The 17,775-nt window shown below is 44.4% G+C and overlaps 1 protein-coding gene across 5 annotated transcripts in view; it reads left to right on the forward strand.

Annotated features, from left to right (window-relative positions):
- Window positions 1-17,775, forward strand: part of ADAMTS20 (ADAM metallopeptidase with thrombospondin type 1 motif 20) — a 224,147-nt gene that overhangs the window by 149,395 nt on the left and 56,977 nt on the right. For 3 of the 5 annotated variants that reach the window (XM_075014383.1, XM_075014355.1, XM_075014394.1), the window contains 9 exons: window positions 4,279-4,449; window positions 6,324-6,524; window positions 6,637-6,766; window positions 6,935-7,029; window positions 7,116-7,210; window positions 7,685-7,818; window positions 9,512-9,603; window positions 12,357-12,461; window positions 16,319-17,749. In XM_075014383.1, the coding sequence (XP_074870484.1) occupies window positions 4,279-4,449; window positions 6,324-6,524; window positions 6,637-6,766; window positions 6,935-7,029; window positions 7,116-7,210; window positions 7,685-7,818; window positions 9,512-9,603; window positions 12,357-12,461; window positions 16,319-16,408 (1,113 nt within the window). In that variant the 3' untranslated portion in view covers window positions 16,409-17,749. Of the gene's footprint in view, window positions 1-4,278; window positions 4,450-6,323; window positions 6,525-6,636; window positions 6,767-6,934; window positions 7,030-7,115; window positions 7,211-7,684; window positions 7,819-9,511; window positions 9,604-12,356; window positions 12,462-16,318; window positions 17,750-17,775 lie in introns of those variants that run through there. The other 2 variants (XM_075014373.1, XM_075014364.1) reach the window with 1 other exon arrangement.

The following is a 17,775-nucleotide window of genomic DNA, read 5'->3' on the forward strand; positions in this document are numbered from 1 at the left end:
AGTGGGACGACCAGCATTGGCTCCAGAATTTCCGCATGCTGAAGGACACCTTTCTGGAGCTAAGTGCCTGGCTTGCCCCCGCCCTCCACAGCAAGGACATCCACCCACCACCATCCCCCTGGAGAAGAGGGTTGCCATTGCCCTCTGAAACCTGGCTACCCCCAACAGCTACCAATTCGTTGGGAACCATTTCGGTGTGGGGAGGTCCATCATCGATGACGTCCTCATGCAGGTAAGGCACTACTCTGCCGTAGGTCCTGGCTGGTGGAGGGAGGGGTCCTGGCCAAGGGGAACCCTTGGGGAGTAGGGGTGGAGGTGCGAGGGGGGAAATGGGTATAGGGTAGCCCCATTTCTAGGGGACCATGCCATCCCACCTGTACACAGCTTGGTTACATGGGGGGATGACCTCCCTTGAGGGGAGCCCAAAGGGCTCGGGGGCCAGGGAGATAGGGAACACCCTGGGGCCAGGGGCCCAACCACCCTGGTCCCTCACCCATGTGTCTCGCCTGCTCCTCATACAGGTCATGATGGCCATCAGCTCCCTCCTGATGCAGAGGTTCATACGCCTGGATGATGTTGATTCTGCTGTAGCTGGTTTTGATGCCATGGGGTTCCCCAACTGTTTCAGGGCCATCAGCAGAACCCACATCCCCATCCATACCCTGGACCACAGTGCAGCATGGTTTGTCAACAGAAAGAGATACCACTCCATTGTGATGCAGACCCTGATTGACCACCGTGGGCACTTCATCGACGTCTGCATTGGGTGGGACAGCTGGGCGCATGATGCAAGGGTGTTCTGCAACTCTGGCCTCTTCTGGAGGATGGAGGCAGGCACCTTATTCCCCACCGGCAGCTGGCCTTTGGGAATGTGGCCATGCCTCTGTGCATGGTGGGGGACACTGCCTACCCCCTCATGCCCTGGAACCCACCCAGGAACCCTTTAATGCGTGACTCAGCAAGGCCTGCATGCATGTGGAGCGTGCCTTTGGCCATCTGAAAGCTTGCTTTTGGTGTTTACTGACTCACCTGGATGTCGGGGAGGGCAATGGTGGTGTCTAGACAGGACATCAGCTGGTCCTATGCCTGTGCCTGCCACTCCCAGTCACATATCTACTGCACCTTGTCAGCCTGCGGCCGGAGTTCCATTATGTCGGCCACCCACCCGAGGCTGCCCTGGTCCTCCTCAGCCCAGCAACGAGCCCTCTGTCCACAGGGCCACCCGCACCACCATGGAGGTGCACTGCATCCCAGTGCCAGTGGTTCAGCCGTGCACCCAACTCTGGCTCCAGATCCAGCTCTGGCTCCTCCTGGGGGCTGGCCGGCCCTGGTGGAGAGGTGGGGCTGGCCCAGTCCTCTGATGGTTCAGCTGGAAGGGAGACAGGGAGGAGAGATGGTGAGTCCTTCCCTCCACATGGCCCCCAGGCTCTGCCCCACACCCATGCAGCTCAAGGCGCTGTCCATGGGTGCGGGTGCTGCCTGTGTCCTGCAGGCGTGCCTGCAAGCAGAGGGTTGTAGTCTTTGGTGGTGTGTCTGAGTCGGGCCTTTGCCCATGTGGCTGTCTTACCTCCAGCCATGTTAGGGGCAGGCAGGCCCCCTGCCCTGGAGCCCTGGAGCCTCTAGTGGGGCTGGCAGTGGGCCAGTGCCCACACCCTGTAGCTGCATGGTCAGACTACATAGAACACGGCGCCTTGTGAATGTGTGCAGGTGCTGGATTTGTGGGGTGGCATCCTGGCTGAGCCAGCCCAATGGGGGTTGCAGCATGCCCCACCCTTGTCTGCACCCCTGTGTCCTGGGATGCGTGCCCCATTGTATACTCACTGGTGGGTACCTCAAAAAGGTCCGGCAAGACCCTGAAGGTGGCCTGGCTGGAGGAGGGGCCCAACTCCAGGCTAATGACTAGGGTCTCCTCACTGGCCAGAGACTCAGCATCATCCTCCTCTGGCTCCAGGGTAGGGACCTCCCCAGATGTGTCCAGGATGCTCATGTCCTCTGCCCAGCGGAGCTCATATAGCTCCCAGTAGTAGGGGAAGCTTGGCTGTCGCGTCCCTGACCAGCAGCCTTCGTCCTGAGCCTGGGCATACCCCTGCAGCAGCTCCTTTATTTTCATCCGGACCTGCTTCATGGTCCAGGCAGGTTGTCCACAGGCTGCCAGAGCTGTTGCAACCCAGGTGTAGCCCAGGGCAGTCCTTCTTTTAGCAGCCAGCTTAAGCAGCACTGTCTCTTCAGACCAAAGGCTGAGCAGGTCCCAGACTTCAGGGTCCATCCAGGACTAGGCATGCCTCCTTCTGGCCCAGGGTGTGTCCTGGGGCTCCTCTCACTGCTCCCTGGAGAGGCAGAGGATAGCTCTGGTGGAGCTGGATGCTGCCATTTGCCTGTGCCAGCCGCAGAGAGTGTCTCTGAGCACGCCGCAGGCTCACATGCTGTCTGGGCTGTTTGCATGCCTCCTACTTCCTGGTATGGGGTTTCCAGGGTTCCTGTACCTTTAAGGCTGGCTGGAGGGACAGATCATAGAGCTCTGCTTGCTGTGGACAGAGCATCTCTTGGCTCCAGGTGTCCGATGCCTTGGAGGACTCCTGTGTTGACAGAAGGGCCCCCACTAAGCGTCTACACTATTTTTCTGCCGACAGAATCTATTGACAGAGGCCTTATGCCTTGAATGGGAACAACAGAACTGTGCTGAGGTAACTGCTGCGTTCTGTTGACAGTTTCTCAACAGAACATGTTTGTAGTGTGAACACGCTCTGAGTTTTGTCAACAGAAGGCCACTTTTGTCAACAAAACTCTGTAGTGTAGACACAGCCCAAGGGTAAAATCCTTTTGGGAACATTTCTTTCCACGATGGGAAGTTCTGCAGTGTGAAGATTTTGCCTTTAAAAATAAGAAATAAAATAAAACACGGCATATCAGTTTAAGAAGATGTACAGCACAGAACTGTAGCTGGTTTTGACATTATAGCTACTGTAAAAAGTAAATAAGTAAAAATGTGGAGCAATTAGTATAGATAGGAAAGCAAAAGATTCACAGGGTGCCTCGCTGTTATGTAATGTTAATTTATAACCTGATCGTCAGGGAGGCTGCCTCTTAGAATCAGGCTACTTGGGGAATGGAGTCCCCCATATGACTATGAAGATTTTTAAACTTAAATGGTGCAATGCTTATACTGTAAAAATGTAGTCCTCTTCAGTTGTTATTACTGTACATGTCACAAACCACGGATAATCCACAGATCACTGGTTGGTGGCGTGCAAAGAGCCAGGTATAGATCACATGATTTTGACATAATTTCCTCTGCTAAATGAATTCAAAGAAAGTTGAAAAGATACATGTAAATACAAAACTACTGTCACTTCTAGCAACTGCAGTGTTTGCTGCAGGGATGCCGCGTGACCAGGAATGGGAGTACCACCCATATAAAGGAGACTGGGAAGGGAGGTGTCCATGAGACGATCTCTGTGAAGCTGTGCTCCACCCTGTAGCAAAGTTTGAGAAACTCTGGTTTATTAGATGTGGCTCATTGTAATAACTGAGCTACTAGGATACTGGAGTAAAAAGCTTTACACACACAGATCATGACAAGCAGGTTCTCGTCATTGCAAGAACGTTTTACACATGATGCGTGTGGGCCCCTTGTCTGGTGAAGGCTGGTTTCCTGGGGAAATTGTGTGACTGCACACTTTCCACATCCACCCAGGTGAAGGCCAGACTTCTTTAAGGGAATTATTTATTTAGTTCTTCTATTTAAATGTCCTCTAAAAATGTCTGTCTGAATAAAGAATTTCTATTTTAATTCCTTTTTGAAAAATTAATCATCTAGCCTCTTTTGCTCCCACATTTCCTCCTTTGCCATTTTCCAGTCTTTAAGCTTCAGAATCCCTGATCAGAGCTTCCAATGTCCCTATTCTATCTCTCTGTGTCTCTCCTCAGTCGCCTCCATCAGGCAAACATAAATTGAATGCTTATTGTTTTTTATCCTTTCACACTGAGGAGTCATTTTGACCCAACCCCTTATCCTGCCCTGATATATGCTTTATTTTAACCTCTGGTTCACTACATGTTTTGCAGCCACATAATTATACATTTATGTTTTCCTGTAAGTGTGATATCTGAGCTTTGAGAAGAAAGTGCAAAATTTGGAAACACTGGGTGTTTTGTTCAGAGATAGCTGACAGGGTTCTGTTTAAAGGTTTTACTTGTCCATAACAATCTCTGGATAGTTTTGTTCTATAAATGTCTGTTTTAAATGGAAAAACTGTAATTTGTCTGTGTTGCACTCAGTGTTCAGCATCATGTAGGAAAAAGGAAACACGCCGGAAGGTCAAGTGTGTGGATGAAAACAAGCTCGAAGTAAACGAAAGTTTCTGTGATCCTGCCACAAAGCCTCCATCGGTCAAAAAATGCAGGATTACTCCCTGTAAATATGTTGTGCTTACAGGGGACTTGTCACAGGTAAATGAATCAAGTTGCTAACCAAATTTGCATTATGACTTTGTATATCAGAAAATATTAACATAAATTTTACATTCTGTGTAAAAATGATATTTTAGACTTTTTCCACATGAGGTATTCACATCAACCATGATTCCATGGTGTGACTCCAGTATCGGAGTCCTTTGTATTTGCTCTCCACAATTCTTTACAACTCTGAGGGAGTGGAGTACTGCTGAGTGGTTATTTTCTGATAACTGGGGATGGACGCAAGAGAGGCAGTACATAAGCTCTTCCCCTTCTCTACCTCCTCCCACCGCACTTGTACTGCACTGGGAGCCTGGAGTGGGGCAGAGGGCACTGTGGCTAGGCTGTCAATTTCTCATCATCTTTATGTGACTCTTCTCTGGAACAGAGTTCAGCAGGTAAAGGAATCAGAGGAATTGTAATGGGGTGAAGTAGCTACTTCAGCCAGCATTTTAGATATTTTGTTATGAGCTCCTGGCCATACTTCATGACCCTCTGAAGAGTCTCACTTAGAGAAAAGATGCTGCTATTTGTCCTTACCACCAAACTTCTGTGCACTGAAGATTGTCTTCGGGGGGCCTCATCCAAAGCTCTGGTCAAGTCAGTGGGAGTCTTTCCATTGAGTTCAGTAGGTTTTATACCAGACTTGCTGCCCCATGGGCCTTTCTCACCTGTTCTGTGTGCATGTAACAGCAGAGCCATATTCCCAGTAAACATTACTTTGCATACTCTTAAGAGAGGGCTGCTTTGGGACAGGGGATGGAATGAACTCCTACCTCCAAAGGCTCCATAGGTCCTGAGGCGTAGTTATTATAGAGCTCCATTTCTGTATTCTGTCAGTTTATTAACATTGACTCACTGATTCAATATTTAGATGTGCAAATCTTTCATATTGCTAAAAATGATGCTTTTGTTAAAACAACAAGGAGTCCTGTGGCTCCCTAGAAACTAGCAAATGTTTTTGGACATAAGCTTCCATGAGCTAGAAACTATTTTATCAGCTGTATGAAGTGGAAATTTCACTTTGGCAGTTTTAAGTACATATTACTATGTGAAAGACCAGTGCTAATGAGATCAATTCAGTCACGGTGGATGTGGCCTGTTTCCAACAGCTGATGAGAAGTGTGAATTCCAAAAGAAGGAAAATTACTTGTTGTAGTGAGCTAGCCAGACCCAGTCCAATAGTGTCAACTTGGCATATGAATTCCAGATGTGCAGTTTCACAATGCAGTTTGTTTTTGAAGTTTTTTTGCTGAGGTATGGCATCTTTTCAGTCTGTTGCTGAGTGTCCAGGGAGATTGAAGTGCTCTCCTACTCGTTTTTTAATGTTACCATTCTTGATACCTGATTTGCGTCCATTTATTCTTCTTCATAGAGACTGTACAGTTGGCCAATGTACGTGGCAAAGAGACATTGTTGTCGCACAATGGCATATTTTGCATTAGTAGATGTACAGGTGAATGAGCCTCTGGGAGTGTGGCTGATGTGTATAGTGTCACTTGAGTAAGTATGTGGACAGAGTTGCCAGTGTGGTTGGTTTCAGGGATTTGGCTCCTGGGGTAAAACTTCAATACCAGACTTCATCATGAACCTTCAGAGCTGGAACTCATGCAAACTTGATGCTATCAGGCTGGGTTTGAATAGAGATGGAGTGACTAGCTCATTGCAACAAGTAATTTTTCCTGGTGGGGTTTCACATCTTCTCCTCAACTATTGGGATTGGGCTTCATCCACCCTGACTGATAGCCTATGCAAGCTTGTATCCAAATAAATTTGTAAGTCTTTAAGGTGCCACGGGGCTCCTCGTTGTTTTTGCTGAAACAATCTAACACACTTACCCCTCTGGATGCTTTTTGTTGTTATTGCAGTGTTCAGCCAGCTGCGGGCTTGATTACTGGCAAAGGATCACATACTGTGTTGGAATCCACACTGTTCGGAACAATCGTGCCTCGGGTCTTCGCTTGGTAGCATACCGAGATTGCCCAGTAATTCCTTCCCCACACAAGTATAAATGTAATGTCAGGGGATGTTTACGAGAAGTTACTTGGAAGGTGGGGAAGTGGAGCAAAGTAAGTATAAATGTACAATCAAAAACTTTACCATTGCCTCAAACACAAATGTTTTTCAAAATGAATATACTAATTATTTGCTTCTGAACTTCTGGTTGTTATCTGTGCATAGTGCTCAGTAGTCTGTGGAGTGGGAGTAAAGGAAAGAAGAGTAGAATGTGTGACTGAAAATGGGTTATCCAGTAACTTGTGCCTCTCACGATTAAAACCAGCAGCCAGAAAGATCTGCCAGGCAAAAGAATGTAAGTAATTGACATTGATGACTATGTATTGGACTAAATGCTTTCTTGGGATATTTGTATAAAACTGTATAACGAGTTATCTTTGCAACACAATTATATTCATGTAACTATTCAAATTCAATTCTCAGATCATGAAATATTTATCTCGTTCAATCATTCATTTTTAAGGTGAGGCTTTCACCAGCTGCAAAGAAATCCAGATTAAAAAAGGGATTAGAAAGGATGGGGAATACTTACTTAACATTAAAGGAAGATTGATAAAGGTACCGTTAACATTTCTATCACAAGGGGTGGGTTGTGAAATAAAATTTATATTACATAATACTGAGAGTTATATTTTTGTTTGTAGATTTATTGTTCAGGGATGCAGTTTCAGAATCCCAGAGAATATGTAACATTGGTTAAAGGTGAAGCAGACAACTTTTCTGAAGTTTATGGATACAGGTATAAAGGATTCATTTTTAGTCAGTTTGATTCTTACTTTTTATGAAAGGTATTCAGTATTTTGAAACTATAAAGCAAAGTTTTTTTTGTATGGAAGCATACCTAGAAGTATATTTTGGGCCTTGTTTTTAAAGCTGTAGGCATGGAAATATACATCCCTAATGTACATACATTTCCATCCTGAATTTGTGTGTAACTGCAGTAACTTACCTTATAGATGACTTTTATTATTTCAGATACCTGGTTATACCACTGCTGCAGTTGGCCCAAATGTAGGAAGGTCCTACTATTCAATATTTGTTGTAAGATATTCTGTGCGTAGTATAAAATTATTTGTTTATTTTTATTTAAATATTTAAATTTAAATATTTATTTTTATTTAAATATTTATTTAAATATTTAAATTTTATTTAAAGTAGTATATTTACTACTTTAAAATCCTGTCAAAATAGAAACCAAAATGTGCTCTTCCAGGTTGCAAAATCCATATGAGTGTCCTTTCAATGGAAGCAGAAGGCAAGACTGTGCATGCAGGAATGACTACCCTGCAGCTGGACACACTATTTTTAGCAAAATAAGAATTGATATAATCTCGATGCAAATTCAAAGTAAGTTTGTGTGTGTGTGTGTGTGTCTGTCTGTCTGTCTATCTTTATTATAGAAGTCATAATATGACCAGGGTGGTTGAGCACTGAAGTAAATTACTTAGATAGGTTGTGGAATCTCCATCATTTGAGATATTTAAGCACAGGTTAGAGAAGCATCTGTCAGGGATGATCTAGATGGTGCTTGCTCCTCCTGCGAGTGCAAGGAACTGTATTCACTGACCTCTTGAAGTCCCTTCCATTTCTAGTATTCAATGATTGTGTTGGAATTTTAAATGGTAGTGACTAGTATAAATGCAATTTTAGAGCCCAGTTTTGCCATTTCTATGCAAATTAAACTCCTCATTTCAATGGCAATTGCATGAATGAAGCATAGAACTTCACAGGTTCAAACCTTAAGCTTTCATGGGTATCTCCTAACTTTAATACACATGCATAATTTGTGTGTATATGTTTCTCAAGAGCAGAACTAAGCTTTTTCCAACAGCAGATTACATGGACCTTTTCTCAAATCCAGAGATATGTTCCAGGGACCTTTCTAGACCAAAATATAAGCTGGTGATGATCTTGAACAAAGGATAATGAGAAAGGAAGTAGGAGGTTGAGTGCTGAAAATTAGTACTTTTCATTAAACCATTAATTCTGGCCCTAAAATTTGGAGTTACTGGGGAGAAGAAGTATGGTGTGTGGTTTATTGTCATTATTTATGATTGTGTCAAGTTGTATGTGTTCATATGGTATTATCACTAACAAGAATATCCAAATTTATTGTAACTTTAGAATGTAAAAATCTATGATACTCCACACAAAAATCTATATTTTTCAGCATAATTCATAAATTTTAAGGTCATATGGAACCAAAGGATTATTTTGTTTGTTCTCCTGGATATTGCAGGCCAATTTTGCCCCAGTATTCCCACATTAAGCCCAATGGGTTGTTTGACTGATGCCTATCTTCCAGAAGTGCATATAGCTGTGATCTAAAAGACATCAGGAGACGGAGAATCTATCACTTCCCTTGTTAATTTTTTCCAGTAGTTAATCACCCACACTATTAAAAATGTGCACTTTATCTCCAGTTTGAATCTGTCTGGCTTTACCTTCCAGACATTGTTTCTAGTCATGCCCCAATCCACTAAGCCCTTCTTACCCGAGGATACTTACACACTATTATAAGCAGCAAAAGTGCAAGCCAAACTTCATGTATGCCACATACTGACAGAACAAAATTGTAAAAACAAGTTGGAAGAGTTCTTACTTTGCTAACATGTAGTTCTGTATATTAATAAGCTCAGGATATTAATACAATCCATTAATTATTTGGCTAGTTTTTTTCTTCATTTAGTGGTGAATGGACAGGGGCCTACTGTGCCACTACGTGCATTGAATTTGGTAATCCAGCTGGAATATTTTCATTAATCAAAGATGTTCTCTCTCAATTTCTAGGCCTTGGGTACTTGTGTGTAGAAATTATTTTGGGGGAAATTCTATGACCTCTATTATACTGGAGTCAAACTAGATGATCACAGTGATGCCTTCCGGTTTTGGAACCTATGAAACAACCTTGTAACTATTACATGGATTTAATGAATCAAGTCATTTAAAATTTGTATGGAAACAGTTTACTGAAGTAATACTTTTGCTACTTCTATTGCAACTGTCCCAGTGACAAATACTTGTCATATCTGTTTACTAGCTACAGACCTTCTCTTTGCTCAGCCGATATTTGGGAGACCTGTTCCTTTTGCTACAGCTGGAGATTGCTATAGTGCTGCCAGATGCCCACAGGTATTTTTAAATTTTTTCATAAACTTAACCCTTCAGAAAATCTCCACTCCATTGTATATCACAACCTGAGAAACAGTCATTTCCATTGATGAACACTAAAAATTAATAGGTAAAATAAGAAAAATGCTGTATGAAAACTTCATAGAGTCAAAACAGTGATTCCATTTAAATGAAGAGTGATTCGATTTAAAAAGAGTGATCCAATTTAAATTTAGGTTTGTTAAAAATAGACTAGTGAATCAATAGGGGTCTGACAGCCACTGTGGGCCATCGGGCAAGGTGGGAGGCAGCCTGGCTCTGTGCCTCAGAAGGGACAGGGCCAAGGAAGGAAGGAAGGGGCCTACGGCAGTTAGCCCTTACTGTGCTGGGCCTGTGGTGCTAAGACCCTCTCCCACTTCCTCCCAACCATGCAGAGTGGTGGAACAGTACTACTGTGGCACTTCAAAGGGCCTCAGAGCTCTGGCCACTGCTGCTGCCTTTGAAACATTGGGCCTCAGCGTAGCTGCTCATTGCTTCGTATCCCCACCCTATTGGCAGGCCTCAGTACAGGCTTGATTCAGTTTTCAGTGAAGTTGGTGGCCACGGAGCTCTTCTTCAAACCTTCAAAAGCTTGTTCCTATCACCCACAGAGATAACCACTTTTGTCTGTCTTTAAAAAGGCAAGCCTCATTCTGGCAGGTCCATGCATTTGTAACACACAAATTAAAATTACCAGATGTCACTTAGAAATAATAAGCCAGCCAATTCAGATGGCATATGAATCAGACCCAAAACATGAACCGATCAAAAAAGTTTTTGACGTTTTCAAAAATTCTTATAATTTTTAAAGTGTTTTTACAATTTTTGTTGTTTGTGCCTCAAAATGACTGGCTTTTGACCACTATTGTTGTTTGATTATTATGATAACTGATATTGTATTACATAGTATCCTAATTGGTGTGCTAATTGTCATTATTTAGCACTATTTCCCACACCCAGCAAACCAGAAATTACTGCAAGCATCACACAAATACTGTTTGTACAAGAATTCCAGTAGTTTCTCTTGATGAAAAATGCTTATGGGTTAAATAAATATCTGAACTTCTCAATATTTCTCAAATCAGAATTGAACTCCTGATCATTTTTTTCCTATAATTAGTTCCTTTGCAAAAACTATCTGTGAACATCACAAAATGTCTGAGTATTTGATGCAACACAAATTTTATTATATTAGAAAAAAAATATTCAGGTAATAATTTACTTTTACATATGAGAGATGGTGAGTTAAGTAAACAGAGCAAAAGGCTTGCATGAGCCAACATAGATGTTTCTAGATTATTTTGTCTTTAGCAGTACAAAGTTCAGTATGGAACATAAGGTAACAATGTAAGATGCCAAGATTACATCTACACTATGACATAAATTTGAATTTAAGGCAGTTAACTTCATTGTACCATGTGACTGTCTGCACTATAAATACAACAAGAAGTCCTGTGGCACCTTAGAGACTAACAGATATTTTGGAGCGTAAGCTTTGGTGGGCAAAAACCTGCTTCTGACCTGCTGATGCACCTGATGAAGCGGGTCTTTGCCCACGAAAGCTTATGCTCCAAAATATCTGTTCATCTGTTAGGTGCCACAGGACTTCTTGTTGTTTTTGACAATACAGACTAACATGGCTACCTCTCTGATACCCTTCACTGTAAATACCATTAGCTCAATTTAGAGAGTACTAATATCGATAGCATAATATTGTCGGAACCAGGTGGATGTAGTGTCCAGTTAGAATTTAACAGTTCAGATGAAGGCTAGTGTGGAAGTGCCATGTCTTTGAATCAAATTCATTATCCTCCAGAGGCTGATTGGAGCTGTTGCACCAGGCTCCCAGCTGCCTGCCACTCATGGGAGCCGAGAAACTGACCAGCGCAAAAGGCCTGGTCAGTTTCCCAGCTCCTGCAAGTGGCGGGGAGCTGAGAAACTGCAGGCACTGCTGAACCTGGCTCCCTGCTGTGCCTAGCTTCTGGCTCCTGTGAGCCAGGCTCAGCAGTGCTGGTCAGTTTCCTGGCATCCCCAGCCTGTGGGGACCCAGAAACCAGGCAGCAGGGTGAGCGCTGCCAGTGGTGTGCATACAGCAGGGCCCAAGGGGTGGTTGCAGAATGCAGGGCTGAGGGAACTGTGGGATAGGTTTCCACAATGCACTGCTGCAATAGTCAATGTTTTTCCACTCTAGTGTGGTATCACTAACTTGACTTTGTGGAAGGTGAGGCTACTCAAAAATCAAATTGGTAAAATCCAGCATTATAAAATCAAATTTAATAAAATCAAAATTATCTTGTAGTATAGATGTAGCCTAAGTCAATGGTCAGCAACCTTTCTGAGGTGGAGTGCCAAAATTTGTCTTTTGACCTCTATGTGTGGTCCGAGAGCTGGTGATACTTTTTAAAGTCACTAATAGTCGTACTTACAACAGATCCATTAATAAATAAATAAAGATGAAGAGCTTCACCATTTAAGTGGTGGTTGGTAGCATTAACTGGTCTTTCGTTAATCCACAGGCAGCATGACTTTGAGCAAGCTCCCAGGTGTATGGAGGAGGAGGGGTGTGGCTTAGTTCCCGCCTCATATGCTGATGAAAATCGGCTCATGTGCCACTCTTGGCACCCAAGCCGCAGGTTGCTGACCCTTGCTCTACGTAATATTTGCTAATGTGCTCCTGTAAGTGTCTTAAAGTTTCTACATAAGCTCTGTGCTTTGATTGTTTTTTTTCTTGGTAGGGGCGGTTCAGCATTAATTTGACAGGCACTGGACTGAGGTTATCCAATACAGCTAGATGGATTGCTCAGGGCAATTATGCAACTGTTGATATACACAAATCCCAAGTAAGTATTATTGTATATTTGCTGTCTATCCCTAACTTCAGTGAGACACTTACACCTGTACTTCAGAGCTATAGGAAGTGGTGGTCATGATTCAGTAGGTACCATTCTCAGGTCTCAGTTGTTTCTGAGTCAAAATGGCACTCAGGACTATGGACTTGCTTGAGGAGAGGAGCTATAACACTGAGTCCTGACAATTTGTAGTCACTGAAGATCTCACATCATCTTTCATAGGACTTGAGAGAGTTTTACTTCTGGTCTAGCTTTCCCATAAAAGTTTTAATAGGATGCAGTGGCAATATCCAGGAGATAAGTCTTTTTATGATACCTACTATGCACAAATCTCCTGGATCTTTATCTCCAGCAGGATTTGTGCAGAAAACTGAGAGTGCATCAGGGTCATTAGTACAAAACACACATTATCTAATTAACCACTATGCCAAACAAAGTTTTTCATAAATTCATTAACGTTCAGACAGCCACATGGAGATACAGTATTACTTATATTGCAGTATTTTCTAACATTGTGCAGTCTTTGAGGGTACACAATTAAATGGGTGAAGAATTTACGAAGTTGTCTGTGCATGATGGTGCACAGCCAGAGAACTGTAAACTGTAGAAAGCTTTAAATGATTTCGCTCTAGCTGCCCTGAGTAGACCCCAAGGACATAGCCTAATAAGCATTGGTACTCGTTCCCTGGATACTCTGGGGCTAAAGCACCGCCAGTAGCCAGTTTACGCTGTCCTCCCCACCGCAACCTGCCCGCTAGTCACCCAACCAATCAACCCCCAACACCACACACACACACACATTCTGTGGCATGCAGGAGGCACTTGGGAGAGAGGTGGGAGTTGGAAGGTAACAGAACTGGGCAAGAAGAGGTGGGGCAGGTTGGGGGATTGGGGAAGGGGTTTGAGGTTTAACACCTAGGGATGGTGATAGGCCCTGTTGTGAGGTCAGGGAACTGGACTCCATGACCTCTCAAGGTCCCTTCTAGTTCTATGATATGAGAAGCCACTTATGAGAAGGCCTGGGGAAGGAGGAAGCCAGCACCTGTGCTAATAGGTAGGTATCTGTTGCATGCTGATATAGTCCTGTCTGAAGCAAGGCACAGTTCGTGAATGCTAGAAACCTTTTAGAAGACATTAGCAAAGTTTACACAGGACAGTTAGGTGCTCCCACACAGCAAAGTCATTTTGAAATACAGCCATTATTTCAAAATAACTATCCTAGCATCTACACAACACATGCACTATTTCAAAGTAATTTCAAAATAGTGGTTGAGTTATTAGAAATTGGTAAACCTCACTGCATGAGCAATAGCACCTATTTTGAAACAGCTATTTCAAAATAAGGACTGTGTAAACACGGATTAGAGCCTATTTCAAAATAAGCCATAGTGTGTCTGCCAGCTCTATTTTGAAATACGCTCCATGTGTGGAGATGTTGTATTTTGAAATAGCTAAGTGCTGTTTTGAAATGCATTCTTGTGTGTATCTGTGTTATTTTGAAATAAGCTGTTCCAGAATAGCTTATTTTGAAATAAGGCTGCTGTTCAGACAGACTCTTAAGCTACGTCTATATGGGAAGTATCTGTTGGAAAAGATGTCCTGGCAAAACTTCCATCGATACACTGTGTCTACACATAAAAACGGATCAAAAAAGGGATCCGCTCTGTCAACAGCAGCCACATGTTCCAGCCATTTTCCGCCAGAGAGCAGCTGCTACCACCCATTGGCTCTCATTGTCTGGTGAGTGATGGACCCTCCAGCTGCAGGCATGCCCTGGTGGTGGTGGTGGTGGGGTGCCTGCTCGCCAAGGCACTACTCCTGGGTTGACCGGCTCCAGCTTCTCCGTGGTGCTGACTGGTTCAGCAGTGGAGCTGGCTGTGCCCTCGGATGGTACATCTGTAAGGAGAGAAGGGGAGACAATGAACCCTCCCCACAGCACAGCCCCTGAGGCCCCACCCCCCTGCAAGCAGCAGCCCCTCCCGCCCCCAAGCTGTGGGGTGGGGCTGTCATGGATGCGCGCCCCTGTGCCTCCTGCATGGTGGAATCTGTTGCACAGGAACCCTCTGGTGTCATGGGAACTAGGCTGACCGCTATGCCTCCACCAGTCCCTGCCCAATGGGCTAGTGACTCAGGTGATGCGTTTGGCCATGGAGGGGTCTCTGCATGGGTAGCAGGTGAGCTGGATGCAGCCAGGCCCTCACTGGGGCCCCCCACTTTCACATGGCCATCGGCACTGTCAGCGGCAGGAGGTTCTGCTTGTCAGCTGCGGGCACGCCTGCCAGTGGGGGTCCATGGTCTTCAGTGGTGCGTTTGAGGTTGGGTCATCGAATGTGCAGCCAGCCCATTCTCAGCCATGGCTGGGGCAGCACCCCCTGCCACATCAGCTCCCTGGGGCTCATGCTGTCTCTGGTGGTGCTGGCAGAGGGCTGCACCTGTGCCCAGGGGCCACCTGCAGGATCTGGGCGGGATGCACCGCCGAGTAAATGAGCACATGTGCCGGGCCCACAGCATGAGTTCCTGCCCGAGCCATCCTGGCAAAACCCACAACATGCCCCCTCTGCACTCCCCCTCCCCACTGCAGGGTGTACGACCTATGCGGTACTCACCAGACGGTCCCCTGAACAGATCCGGAGACACCCATGCTGAGGTCGTCTCACTGGAAGGGCCTGACTCCAGGATGACGATGAGGGTCCCACTCTGGGCTCCAAGGGCTAGTCCTCATGTGTCTCCAGCAGTGTGTGCTGGGATGCTGTCTATGCTGGGGGGGGGGGGGGGGGCTCCTCCCCAGTGTCCATGGTCTTGTGGCTGGGGGTGCCATTGTCGGCCCCCAGGAACTGGTCCAGCTCCCTGTAGTAGGAGCAGCTGGCTTTCAATGCCCCCAACCTCTGCCATTCATCCAGGGCCCACATGTAGCCCTGGTGAAGCTCTTTCACTTTTGCCTGCACCTGCTCCAGGGTGTGGGTGGGGTGGCTGCACTCTGCCAGCACTGTGGTGAGATGGGCATAGCCAAGGGCATTGCAGTGCTTGGCCATGGAGTCAAGGAGGATGGCCTTCTTGCCTCAGAGGGCCAGCAGGTCCTGGATCTCTGGACCAGACCAAGGGGGGGCTGCTTCTATGACCCCCAGGGTGGGTCCTAGGAGCCCTCCCCACCATCCCAGAGGGGTCACTAGCATCCTGGGACTTTTTTTAAACACCTGGGTGTGGGTCCTGGGTTGTGGTGCTGCTAGCCTGCAACCAGGCCCCCAGCTTCCTTCCACGGGATTTCTGGAGCTGCCTGTGCCTTTAAAATTGGCCAGTGGCAAGGATCATAGAGTCTTGCTTGCAGTGGAGAGGGTGCCTCCTGGCTCCAGCTGGCCAGCACAATGGAGGATTCTCTGTTGACAAAAGGACCCCCAGAGCATCTACATGGCATTTTTGTTGACAAAATGCTGTCAACAAAATCATTATACCAGAACACGGAGAAGTATAATGCTGTCAGTGGATGTGTCGAGTTTTGTCGACAAACTGTTGACAAAGCACATTTGGCGTGTAGACGCGCTGTGGTTTTTCCTGACAAAAGCCCACTTTGGCCAGGAAAAGCCTCTCATGTAGACGTAGCCTGAGAGAGCAATACTTCAGAGTATCTACAATTTACAGCCCTCCAGTACATGCTGCTACCCAGTGTGCATAAACCGAAGTGTTCATTGGGGTTCAAGTAATTTGATCTTGTCTCCAAGATACTGTTGTCTTCAGTGGAAGGTGTCAACAGCTCTGATGACTCAACGTTTTGTTAAACTCTTTTGTGTGACTATGGCTTTGGTAGTTTCTCTTGACTTGAGGTCTCACTTTTTTGCTGCTCTAATTTCCAGGATGGTACTAAAATACATGGAAGATGTGGAGGGTACTGCGGGAAGTGTATTCCAAACACAAGTATTGGTCTCCAACTTCAAATACAGTAAAAACTCAGAGTTGGTAAGAACATCAAAAGCAGGAAAATCCATGTTGCAGGTGCTAACACTAGGTGCTATTATTTTTTTTCAGTCTTTCATCTCTTTGATGTTAGTTTACTAATAAAATTCCTTCCCATTTTCATCAGTGTTCAGGGATGCATATCATTGTTTAATCATTTATTGATAGGCTAACAGTGCATAAACCTCAATCATAAACCCACAGGTTTTAATAAAGAGGTATTCATTCAATGTACAGTATATACAAGCAAATAAAATAAACTGCACTGATGTTACTACTGCTGGTAACACCTTAAACTGGACCATAATTGTAATACTGTACCTGCAACTAATCAGTGCACCTCCCTGTACAATGTACAGTAAAATGCATATACTGCACTAATTTTGTTAATCAACTACAGTAAAAGGTAAAAATAAAAGAAGGTTGTGGATACAGGGAAATCAGCCAATAATTTCAACTAATTTCAGCTTTATGAAACCTGTAGGGAAAGGGAGTTAGGTTTTGTCAACAATTTACATCAGAAGACTGCATCACCAATATACTTTTTCCTGATACAGTTTCTATAGGTTTTTGGCTTTTTTTTAATTGCATTTGTGTGTCATTAAAAACATTCTCTCTCTCTCTCTTTCTTTTTGTGGTGCTCAAACAGTAGTCCTATGGTTTTGGAAAGTGTGGTTCAACCACTATAGTCTCCATGAAAAATGTTAAAGATCAAAATGAAATTTGCTCTGGGTACAGGAAATGAAAATAAGGAAACACATCATAGTTTGAAAATCTAGTTTTCAAGCCCCTGCCTCTCACACAACTGTGTATACTGTAAAAACAGTATATTGTGCATGTTGTACAATTTAGGATGCAATCAGAAAAAAAAATATTTATACATGTAAGTTGTTGGAAATAACCAACAGCATATTAGCAAAAGCCTCATCTTGTCTCCTATCCACAGTAAACATTCCCATTGACTTCAGTGAAAACTGGGTTCAACAAGGGAAGGCAGAATTAGGCCAAAGTGTGCATGGTGCACATTTCTGAGAAGTGCAGTTTAATTTTTCAGAGGACAATATATGCAAAAAAATGCACACTGCTAAAAGTGCTGTGTCCTAGAAAACTTTAATGTGTAGGAGGAACCTTCTGAATTTCGGAAATGATCTAGCTGTTTATTGTTTTGGGTCTACTCCAGAATTTCAGAAATAACTAGCACATAAAGATAACATGTTTCAGGTAAATTCTCAGGTATTCAAAATAAGATTTTTATGTGAATAACAACACTCCTTGGCTACATCTACAAGGCGTGGTGTGGCTGGCAGTGTCATGCAAATGAGGGCACTTGACAATGCAAATGAAGTGCTCATTTACA

The sequence above is a fragment of the Carettochelys insculpta genome, chromosome 1, assembly GCF_033958435.1.
Source record: "Carettochelys insculpta isolate YL-2023 chromosome 1, ASM3395843v1, whole genome shotgun sequence".
In the NCBI taxonomy this organism is placed as follows: Eukaryota; Metazoa; Chordata; order Testudines; family Carettochelyidae; genus Carettochelys; species Carettochelys insculpta.